This window comes from Gopherus evgoodei, chromosome 14, assembly GCF_007399415.2.
Source record: "Gopherus evgoodei ecotype Sinaloan lineage chromosome 14, rGopEvg1_v1.p, whole genome shotgun sequence".
Classification (NCBI taxonomy): domain Eukaryota; kingdom Metazoa; phylum Chordata; order Testudines; family Testudinidae; genus Gopherus; species Gopherus evgoodei.
In genome coordinates, this window is record NC_044335.1 from 7,457,786 (window position 1) to 7,470,095 (window position 12,310).

Consider the following 12,310-nt stretch of genomic DNA (forward strand, 5'->3'; position numbering starts at 1 on the left):
GAGGTCAGCATTTTCAAACCTTGGTTCTTCAAATTAGACACTTCAAGTGATATTTGGACATCTACATGGAAGCTGTCTGATCTTTAGAAGTGCTCGTCACTCACAAATCCCTTTGAATTCAAGTTACTGCAAGTCCAAAGCATCTTTCAAAATCAGACCACTTCTGAATATAAGAGTAACTTTTTGCCCTGGGTTTATGAAAATGTATGTAAATGAGATGCTAGCATAGTTTTGATTACAAACTTCTAAAAAATTCCTATTTTGATGAAATTTGGAATATATGATAATTGAAAGGCAAGTATTATGTACAATTTGATATGAACTATTGTTAAATTACAATATCAAAACATAATCATGGATTAGGATGATTATCAAGCTCTAGACAGATCTGATTTATTGAGGTAAATACTTAAAATACATTTAATAAAGTTTTTGAATGCTATTAGTGTTTTGACTAGAGCTGGTTGAACTATTTCAAATATTTTGTTACAAATTTTTACCCTTTTTTTAGTTAATGAGTAGTTTGCAAACAGATCTTAATTTCTGCTTCACCAAGTAGTTATACTGGATATTTTCCATCCTATGAGGGTTTTTTTTTTTAAACAAGTAAATTATTCAGTGTTTTTAATTTGAGCAGTAACCAGTCACTTAAGTCACAAGGCATTGCCTCTACTCCTGATTAGATAACTGAAACTTTGAAGGCAGAAGAAGAGCAAACTCCTAATAAGGATTTTTGGACAAATAGAAGTTGGTGAAACTTTCAGGATTTTTCAACATTTACATGACTACATAATGGTCATCCGAATACTTGCAAATAAGAAATTGACCTCTCAGTTCACGGTGAACCAAACTCAACATTTATATCCACAAACATTCACAAATCGGGTATTTTCCTATTTCACTAGCTCTCCTTTTGAAAGATTAAGTTATAAGGGATAGTGAGATTGAATCCTTAACCAAGCAAATCCCTGAATTTATCTAATAAACTTTAATTTTAAATAGTGCTAAAATGGGCTCTTGCTAAATTCCTGATACCCAGACTCATCAGAACTGCTACAGCTGACTTTAAGCAGTTGAGTGCAAGATAGGTTGTCTTTGGACAGACCAAAGATTTCTAAGGTCTTTTCCCAAGAGAATGCTTTATGTTTAGTTTCTAACCTACCTGACCCCATCCCGCCTCAATACCCATGTTATCTTTTTTCCACTAGAAAATTCAGATTCTCTGAAAGTCCCAGTATCTTCCGGTGCAGCTTGCCTCTCTTTTCCTATGACTGATTTAAGTTTATTTTAAGGTTATCTCATTTGAAATAAAGTTATGGCAGAGGGGGAAGAAAACTGGCAGTATTTGTGAAACGCTAAATTTAGGTCTGAGTAATATCTCTATGACACAGAATTCACATAAATGGAGCACAGTATTTATTACAAAAATAAAAATAAAGGAATGTTTACAATAATGGGTCAAACACCATCCCCAGTTAATTTTTTTTAACATCTAAATTATGAGACTTTAACTCTATTGTACAAGCAATTGGATTTGATGTAGCTCATGCAGACTGATATTGTGTTAGGATCCATGTTCTCACAAACAAGAAGTGTTACATACCATACAAGCAGCAATACTTGAGAAAACTGGGTGAGTTCATGAATCAAGGCATGGAGGTTTATGTCTGAATTTATCCTATAAAACATTTAAATTCTAGTAGAAGAGAACACTCTGTTTTTCAATATACTTAAACCTATGCTGAGGACCACTTCCAGTAGCTAACCAATTCTTTTAAGCCAGGGGTAGGCAACCAGTGGCACAGGTGCCGAAGGCAGCACGCGAGCTGATTTTCAGTGACACTCACACTGCCCAGGTCCTGGCCACCAGTCCAGGGGGCTCTGCATTTGAATTTAATTTTAAATGAAACTTCTTAAACATTTTAAAAAGCGTATTTACTTCACGTACAACAATAGTTTAGTTTTCTATTATAGACCTATAGAAAGAGGCCTTCTAAAAACGTTAAAATGTATTACTGGCACACAAAACCTTAAATTAGAGTGAATAAATTAAGACATGGCACACCACTTCTGTAAGGTTGGTGACCCCTGTTTTAAGCGATCACTGTAGGGTAGCCTCAAGATTTTCGTTACAATTTTTTCTCTTTTATAAAGACCACTTTTAGTAGGCAACCAATTTTTGCAGGTTGCTTAGGTATTCACTTAAAACAGATTCACCATACATTTACCAGTTGCCCTCAGAAGTATTCAGAGTTTTCAGATTAGTGCCGTTTCCCCCACAATTGACAGCAGACTCATGATATGATTTTAAATTCTCTTGCTTTAATGTTTAAATCTTAGCAGTCATGTCCTTTGAGGAATGCTGCCTCCATACAGTTATGATAAGCATGAGAGCTTCAGTTGTTGCTGAAGGATTAATGTTTGACAAAATGGTTAGTTAGTCTGAAGCCTAGGAATATCACACAGTAATTTTGAAAATAATGAAAGCAAAATATAAAATTTTCCATGAGTGGGTGTGATGTGGACAACAGTATCAGTTAACTGAAATATGCAACATCTGTCAGTAGAAGACTTACTAGAGAATCTCATCAACGCAAGAAAAAGAGGCAAGAGTTTGAAGAAAACTGTTCCCCTGCTACATTTGAAGAAAAAAATTAGAAATGTAAAACTGTAGTGCCGTCATAAGAAGCTGTTTTAAATATATTAGATTACATTAGTCCTATTATACAGACAATTGTTCTGGAAAGACTGTTGGGGGTGGGGGGCTGGGCTTAAAATATAATCAAAGAGCTTTCTAGATTTTTACGCCATTATGTTACTGGTGGAAATACTTTTCAGTTTGTTACAGTACACAAACAAAAATCTGAATGCTTGTATAGATTATATCAGTAACCAGAGGCATGTAATGGGTTTGTTCATTGCCCACCATCCTGTGTTCACTTGATTAACCTCCCCAAGTATCATTGGAAGTTGCGTGGGAGGGGAGAATGGAATTAAATAAAATAGTGTGAAGTAGTCCCTATGGACACCCTTCAAAAATGTCTTTGTCTATATCCTAAAATCTTCCTGTCAGTTTAGCAAGTGCTTTCCTAATGACCTGATCCTGAAGCTTTTACTTAGGTGAGTAATTCCTATTAATTTAATGAGACTACTCACTTTTGTAAGAGCTGGAGCACCATGCCCTAAATGGTTAACATTCAATTATGAAAGGTTGAACATCACATTGTCCTCTCTTCTGCGAGACCCATACTCCTGTTCATTTATCTAACAAGCATCTTAAAGCTTTCTTCCATGTCACCCCATCTTGGAATGCCCTCTCCAAACTGATCCGTATAGCCATTTACCCTCTCCTCAAGATCTATTTTTACTATGAAGCCTACAGGAAATTGCCCACAGGTAATGCTATGAAGAAGTCCATTGGAGATTATGAATAGTTACATATATTAAAATTACTTGCAATCAAATTGTGCAGTGGCTAATTTATGTTCACACACGATTTTCTGATACTCTTGTCCTGCCTCTCCTGTCCCCTTTTTAGCGTGTGCTGTATTCACTTGTTTTCTCTTAAATTAGATTGTAAACCCTTTGGGACAGAGACTTTGTCTTGCTATGTGTTTGTACAACACCAGCATAATGGGATCCCAATCCCAATAGGTATTGTCATAATACAGCTAAACCAATAACAATACAGGCATTAATGACTGAAGCACATATGTACAATGTATAGGCTCCAGATTATCCATACCTAGCTTCTGTCTGGAAGTCTTTATCTAATAAACTGTGAACTTATGTTCCTAATTGTACTCTAATTATTTAAACATATCTGGAGCTGGCTCAGTGATTCAGATAATTGGTGTCTTACTGCATAACGTGCAAAGGGATGTTCCACAGTACAGATCATATTTCTGGTAGAATTTTCAAATCAGTTTTTTAAATCTTTTCTTTTGTACCTCCACGAATATCAAACATCATCTCTACTTTACCCTTAACTTGTCTGATAGGCCTTGGTATGATATGCTAGTAAGCCTCCAGCTTCCCTGCTTTTATTACACTTCTCTTTTTAAAAAATAGCTTCATCCTTAAAATGAGCTGAAATTATCATAAAGAATTTTCAACAAGGAAATGATTTTAGTACTGTTACTATTTACTTATTAAACACATCCCAGTTAAGTTTTTGAAGCTAATCTAATACCAGTACTCTAACAAAAATAAACAGCTTTAAGAATATGATTATCATTTAGAATAAAAAAATGTGGATCTATCTAAATATTTATATAGTCCCTTTTTCTCTTTGATGATTTACTATGCTAGTTATATAAGCCTTTTTGTTAAGCATTTTCCTTTGAAGCTAAACAAAATGTTGACCTCTTTTAAAAAATGTGCTTTTAAAGACAAAGTTACCATATTCTTAATGTACTATAGAAAATAGTTTGGAAATATTCAAGTGGCATGAGCTAAATGTTTTAATAATTCTTTGTATTTTTTATTGTTACTTAGGTATTCTGAATGCATGTATTATTGCAGCAGGCTTTCCACATTTTCTCTCCATTAGTTACAGTATATTTTCTGATAACTTATTTGATTTTTTTAACCATTGCAATAGCATGTTAGCTTTGAGAAGTGAACAAGGTACACTAGTATGAAAAAATATTTAATGAAATATATTTCTAACACAGAGATTTCATTTTTTATGTTAATAAGGAAGTCACTATTTTAGTACTGCCACCTATTGCTAGTTTTTTCAATTAAAATATTTTACAAGAAAAGTATCAGAGAATATATTTTTAACTGAAATATCCTATAATGTACTTCCTTTTTTTTAAAAAAAAGGACTAGTGAAAAATCTGACATAACTACATATAGTGCAATTCAAACAGAAGTTGCACACTATCTGTATTGATCGTATGTATTTTCTCTGTTGTGTGCTTTCAGTGCTGTTGTAGATCAATCGGTTACTGCTTTAAGGATAAATAACTACTTTCTAACACAATCTTGTTTGTCTTCCAGGTCTTGAATCATCACGTCCAAATTTAATTCTTGGATTAGTGATTTGTCAAAAAGGTAAACGTCCTGCAACTGTTCTGGAGTCAGACAAGATGGAAGAAAAGCGCAGCAGAATTCAAATACAGGAAGAAACGGAAGTATCAGTGTACTCTAAAGGCCCTATTGTTTCTCAGCAAGAAAAGAAACCTTCAAAATACACACTTTATTCTGGAGAAACTGCTGTAAGTACAACGCCACCTGTATCTCCCCCACCACCACCACCGCTTCCCATTCAAGAACCATCTACAATAACACCATCAGTGTTAAAAATACTGTCATCGATTAAAACAGGAACCACAACAACTATGATACTGCCAGTTCCAACTTCAGCAACAGCAACAGTCACTGGCACAACAACTTCATCTTCTACAACTTCGTGTTCTTCAAAAACAGCCACACCTCTTGAGCACATCTTGCAGACTCTTTTTGGAAAAAAGAAAGCTTTTGAGTCGGTTACTAAGGACTCTGAAACTGTTCAGTCTTCAAACCAGGAAGCTCAAGTTACAATAGATGGAGTGTCAGCTGCTCCTTTATTAGATCCAATTGTACAGCAGTTTGGGCAGATGTCTAAAGATAAAATTATAGAAGAAGAAGAAGATGACAGACCATATGATCCTGAAGAAGAGTATGAGCCAGACAGAGCTTTTGAAATACATACTGCTGAAAGTGAAAAACTGTATGATCTTGAAAAACCTTGTGAAACATCTGAACAAGAGGATGAGGCCTATGATCCAGAAGATGAAACGATCTTAGAAGAAGCAAAAGTTACTGTTGATGATTTGCCTAATAAAATGTATGCAGATGTGAAAAGCAATGCTGTGGAAACATCCACCCCATATATGCCTGATGTGTCTGCTCCCTCATCCTTGGTAGAACAGCAAAAAATGTTGGATGAATTAAACAAACAAATAGAAGAACAGAAAAGACAACTGGAAGAACAAGAAGAAGCCCTCAGACAACAAAGAGCAGCTGTTGGTGTTTCAATGGCTCACTTTTCAGTGTCTGATGCTTTAATGTCACCTCCACCAAAATCATCCATAACAAAGTCTGACTTATTCCAGCAGGAACAACAAATTACAGAAAAATCAGATTCACCTTCATCCTCAAATCAGCAAGCACAAGTGCTAAACCAGGGCTCTGATCTGAGACAGAGTAGAGATCCTCGACAGGCTAGAAGGATGGCAACAGAGAATAATGACAGTGCTGATTCTCGGATAAAGCCACAAATAGTACACAATGAGACACCTACAAAAGAAGTTATTCCAGCCAGTTATCCAGGTTTATTACAGACATCACTTGACAAGGAAGATAAAACATTAATTTCTGCTACCCAGGCTGGGTATAGTGAGGATAAGTGGGTTCCAGGTGAAAAAGTGGCTACAGTCTCTGAACAAGATGCACCTAATGTCAAGTTTGAAAACGCTGCTAAAGTTCATCTGGAAAGTGTGAATCAAACAGCTTCTGGAGAAACGTCCCCATCCAAGCCTTTACGTAAAGTACTGCTTCCAACACCTCCCAGTACATCTTTTCAGCCCAATTTCCCTACACCAAATGATGGTCAGTCTTTGCAAGATTTGCATAAAGTACCTTGGTCAAATGAGTCACAAGATGCTAATTCTCCATCAGTAGGAAGAGATTCTTTTTCAAATCCAATCTTTACACCTCAGGAAAAGATAGCTGGTCACTTTGAACCCGAAAGAAGTCTCTCTTCAGTACAGTACGAAGATCAAAGAAATTCTCAGTCCCGTCAGTTTGCAGAACAAACTGAATCTCCAGCTGTTCAAAGTGAGGGAGAAAAAGGACCTCTCCCTCAACACTTTGAGGAAAACCGAGGAGGGCCTCCATTTCCTTTGTCTGGGCAAAAAGGAGGGCTTCCACCACTGATGTTTGGTGCATCTGTGGGACCTCATGGACCCAATTTTATTGGGCAGAGAGGACCAGCACCACAGTTTTCAGAAGAGCATGGTTCGTCTCCAAATAATGATGGAGAAAGAGGACCTCCACCTGGTAGATTTGGAGGACAAAAAGGACCTATTCCTTCATTATTTTCTACACAACATGGACCACCTCCTCTTTTTGGTGACAATAGGGGCCCTTCACCTTCCTATCTTGGTGTTCCAAGAGGAATGTCGCCATCTCAGTTTGAAGATCGTAGGGAACCTCACATGGAACAAAGAGACTTCCCAGATTCCCAATATAATGAAATGATTAGGCCTCCTGGACAATTTGAAGGACCAGAACCACCCCAGTTTATGGGAAATAGGGGGCCTTCACCTTTTCATTTTGGAGGTCAAAGAAGACCACCACCATCTCAATTTAAAGGACAGAGAGGAGGCCCTCCACCACCTCAGTTTGGAGGGCCAAGATGTCCACCACCTTGTCATTTTGGAGGATCAAGAGGCCCTCATCCAAATCAATTTGAAGGGCAAAGAGGTCCAGCTCCAAGTCACATACCAGGGCCCAGGGGACTTTTGCCACCACCTTTTGAAGAACGGAGAGGGAGTCCACCACCCAGATTTCCAAACCAGAGAGGGCCAGCCCCACCTCATTTTGGTGGACCAAGAGGAACTACACCTGCATTATTTCCAGAACAAAATGAACCTCCCCCTTCTAGATTTCATTTTCAAGGGCAACCTCCACAAGGTATGAAACCAACCCCTAGACCACTCCTGGAACTTCCAAGTCATCCACCGCAACACAGGAAGGAGATGTGGGATGAAGCAGGACCATCTGCCTCTCTTCCTAATCTTTCAGGACAAGGACCTGAGTCAGAAGCACAATGGCCAGTGTCCGACTTCCGAGAGGGCAAAAATACTGAATTTAGAGGTCAGACTTTTGAAGGGAGGCAGAGGGAGAGGTATGAAGGAGGAAATAAAGAAAAGGTATTAGATCAGCCAGAAAGTCAGCAGTCAGAGAATCGACAAAGCAGAGGGTTTGAAGAAAGACGAAGGGATCGGGAACATGGCAGACCTTGGGAAAGAGATCATGGCAGAAACTGGAATAGAGATAGGGAAAGGGACTGGGAGAGACACAGAGACAAAGACTGGGATAAAAACAGAGAGAGAAACCAAAACAAAGATAGGGAGAAAGATCTGGAGCGGGCAAAAGAATGGGAAAGAAACAGAGACCGAGAGAGAGCCAGAACCAGAGAGAGAGATTCCCACAGAAGACGTGATAGGGACAGATCAAGAAGCAGGGATAGGGATCGTGACAGAGATAAAGTCCGAGATCAAAGCAGGGAGAAAGAAAGAGATCGAGAAAGGGATAGGGACAGGGACAGAGGAAAAGATCGTAAAGACCGAAGTAAAAGTAGGGAAACTGGTAAAGATTTGAAGCCTGAATCACAGCAGGAAACTCAAAAGCCAGCAGACACAGAAGTTGCTTCATCTTCCACTAATCAGACATAGAAACAATTCATAATTAATTGTACTCGATAAATAACGATTAATTTTTCACACAAATAAAGAAGCAAGAACTCGAAGTCTCCTGTATATACTGTATATTCTCATCTTTACAAGAATGCCCTTGTAAAGCCAGCCTTATAAAATGTGTTGTCAAAGTAAAACAGTTTTTTAACAACTGTGAATGAGAGAATATTCAAACAGATAAGAAGCAAGAACATACTGGACTTTAACTTGCAGCATTTTGTGCATAATGTTTTTCTTACAAAAATTCACAGCGTTAAGAGTTATGAGATTTTCTTTTTTTCTACTTACACCTTTATCTTAAAATTTCCATTTACAATTAATACAGAAATGGAAAAAATCTGCAAAGAGCATATTGCTTTTTAAGATTACAAAGTTATGTTTTCCAGTAACTTGAATTGTAATTTTATAAGAGAATCTAATCAAAACCTTAGGAGCCATACCTTTACATCTCATTTATGTAATATTTTGGTGTAAAAAGTTGTTTCCACAGCACATGCTTTACAAGAGAAGTCTGATATTGTTGTCTTGTGATCTTGCAATGGATGGACTGTGTGTATTTAAGAAATGGCTGCAAAAGAACAGTGTTATTACTTATTTGTAACTGACAGAGTATTTGAACATGAAATAACAAGTTTAAAAGTGCACTATCTTCCTTTTTATATAAAGGTATTTTGAGTTATGGAATCCAGCTGTTGAGAGTTCAACCAAGAAACACAGGCTTCTACATAAATAACTTTTTCATGAGGCTGCAAGGTTTTAAATGTTGCATTTTTACAAAAATATAATTAAAGAAAATATAACACTTCTGTATCCAGTGGAACTCTGAAGTTTTAAAAATATCATACATTGGCAAATAATTAAAATTTGTAGATGAATAAACTGGTAAACCAAAGGAATGGAAAATAAGCTGATTAAATATACTACTAACGCTATTATTTTGGTTATGCTGATTCTTTCAAAGCATTTTGTTTGCAGAATGTTTCTATTTAGAGGTTTAAGGATTTTCTCTACTTTTTCTGTAATTTATTGACAAGAAGTATTTTGCTCCCGAACTAAAATGTCAGTGCTTTTTGGCAATCCATAATAATGTTGATGGTGTATTTAAAAGTTGGCCACTGAAAATAAACATTTGCATAAAGTTTGAAATGGAAAAGGTGATATTAGTTTAATGCGATAGCTTGAGGGAAAGCGTTTCACTGTGCAATACAGCATACTGCTACTTTTCATGTATTCTTCAAGTACATATGTCTGAAGTGTGAAACAGAAAATCCTGCTAATTTATTTGAACTTGTACATTTGCAGTTGGGTGAATATTTTGATATTTTTATAAAATAGTTTTGCAAATGTAAAATTAGATTCCTATTAACATTTGCATCTTGAAGTCTACATTATAAGTGGCACTATTCCATATACATCACTACAGATTTTACACTTTATATTGGTGCATCTTTGAACTCCTTAAATATCAAGGACTCAGCTGATTTAAATGATGGGCTGTATTCGAAACCGGTAGTCAAAATGATAAAATGCAGAAAGAGGTGGTATTAAATGCAAACATCTACTATGATGTAAGATTTTCTTTTCTTTTTTTTTTACTGGGATGTTTCTAATTTAAAAACATACATAAAAGTATGCAAAAATCAAGTGTGTTTGTTTAGGTTTACTTGATAGAAATTTCTGTAAATTGTATTTTATATTGCAAAATATATCACTGTACATTAAAATGTGGGACTTCACAGGTTTTTGTTACTGTAAGTAGAATAAACATCTACCGAGATTTGTCGTCTTCTTCTGAAATCCATGCACATATTTTAGTTATATCATTACTACTTTTTAACAAGACAAAGAGTATTACAATTTGAGAGGCTTCGGAGAAGAAGAATGGCATGTGAAACAGTTGCTGAGCAATGGTGGATGTTTTGCTAATCAGATTGCTCAATTTCTTTACCATTCTGAACAAGGATAGTGCTTTCAAAACAAAACAATTTATTTAACAATTGTCATTAACTGTAATGGTTTTGAAAGACAAGTAAGATCTTTATTTTACTTGTTTATGATTTTTTTTTACATTAGTCATTCAAAAACATTTTCTAGGGTGGTCCAGATTTTTTATTTGAGTTATGAGGTTGTCATTTGCAGTGCATACATCTGCAGAACTAATGAGAAATTTCTTCGATAAACAGCTCACCAGCTCTCAGCCTTTGCAGAGATGGAAGGGGGAAAATTCATCCCATTCATGAAGAACAACGCCTTCTGTGATTTGGAAGCAGGTGGAGTGACTACAAGGGACTTCTATGTTTCTTGTGTGCTAGGATGGGTGGTCTCCATAGCAATGTCAAATAGGCTCCTGCAAATGTTCATGGTGGGATTTGGTCAAGTTAGGGCCCAGTAGGTCTGACTTACATAGAGCCAGTAGCCAGGAAACAGCATCAGGGGCTTGACAAAATTGGTAGTGGTTCCATTTCATAAGCATGGCCGTGTTCACTCTGTGGTTAGCTAGACTTGAATTCTGCTGCAAGATAAGCTGTCTAGATTTCAAAATTGGGGCTTGAAAGAATGACAACTTTTAGCCTGATTCAGATAAACTCTAAAAACAACACTGAGTTTTTATCATACAAGTGTAGGACTGGAAGTGATCTCAATAGGTCATCTGAGGCAGAAAAATATCTGTATCAGAGGTTCTCAAACTGTGGTCCAGTGGTCCGTGAGCTCCATTCAGGTGGTCCGCGGTTCCCTCTAAGATGTGTGCCTGAGTGGCTGCACACAAGAGAATGGAGGGCCACCCTCCTAATTAGTAGAGCTGCGCAGGTGTGGCTCCACTAATTAGGTGTCTGGACCCTGCAGAAGACATACACACAGCGAGGTGATGGCCTTGGGGAGAATAGAGGGCAGGTGGGAGGCTGCAGTGAGATGAGAAAAGGGGGTTGGGGGAATTTGGGATGTGCAGGGCTGTGGGGGCCAGAGAAAGGTGACTCCCCAACTCCAGGGCTGCGGTTGCCAGGGAGAGATGGCCTTCCTTCCCAGTCTCAGCTCTGTGGCTGCTGTGGCAGGGGAGAGACCCCCCTCCTTCCCAGTTCCAGCTCGGGGGCTATGGCAGTGGGAGAGAGGGAGCGACCCCCCTCCTTCCCAGAAGAAAAATTACACCTCAAAATCAAGAGTAAGGCTGCTTATGCATAAGAAATAAATTGGGTTGTTGAGCTCAGAGTGACCAGTACTAGGTAGCCCATTTGTTGTGTGACAGGACAGCATCCTCAAAGCTCTTTAGATCCCACACAAAGGTATTTGGCATGATTTTGAAAAGATTTTAGTGACTTTAGGGGCACAAATCTTATTGAAAGTCAATGGGATTTGGGCTTCTCAATCACTTAACGCTTTTGAATATCATGCCTACTCAGTCTTGACATTGTGCTGTGTAGATATAACTTCTTCCTAATCAGACCAATTCCTCCATAATTAAAGAACAAAATTTGCTCCATACTAGTTGCAGGAGTTTAAACGTGCATAAACTCTCTTGCCTTCATCTGAGTTATTTTGCATTTAGGCCATTCTACCCCACAGCAAAAGTTGGCCTTGGCATTTCCTCCCAGCCAAAGTTCTGCGGTATCCTGATTGCGCTGGGGTAGTTTTCCTGTACCCACCATTATTTCAAGGTAGTCAAACACCATTGGAATGTTTTTTTGTGATGACGTAGTGACAGAAATAGCATATTTATGCAGCATACCCATCCAGGGCCATCTTACTACATTTCCCTCTCTTCTGTTTCTGTTCTTTGGATTTATTTCCCTTGTTACTGTGGGGAGAAGATGGGAAGGGCTTGAGTAAGGTCATACAGCTGGGCA

General features: G+C 37.6%; 1 protein-coding gene across 4 annotated transcripts in view; it reads left to right on the forward strand.

Annotated features, from left to right (window-relative positions):
• DIDO1 (death inducer-obliterator 1) overlaps nucleotides 1-10,248 on the forward strand; it is a 91,704-nt gene extending 81,456 nt beyond the window's left edge. For all 4 annotated transcript variants that reach the window (XM_030533564.1, XM_030533562.1, XM_030533563.1 and 1 more), the window contains one exon: nucleotides 5,008-10,248. In XM_030533564.1, the coding sequence (XP_030389424.1) occupies nucleotides 5,008-8,450 (3,443 nt within the window). In that variant the 3' untranslated portion in view covers nucleotides 8,451-10,248. The remainder of the gene's footprint in view (nucleotides 1-5,007) is intronic.
• Nucleotides 10,249-12,310: the final 2,062 nt, after the last annotated feature.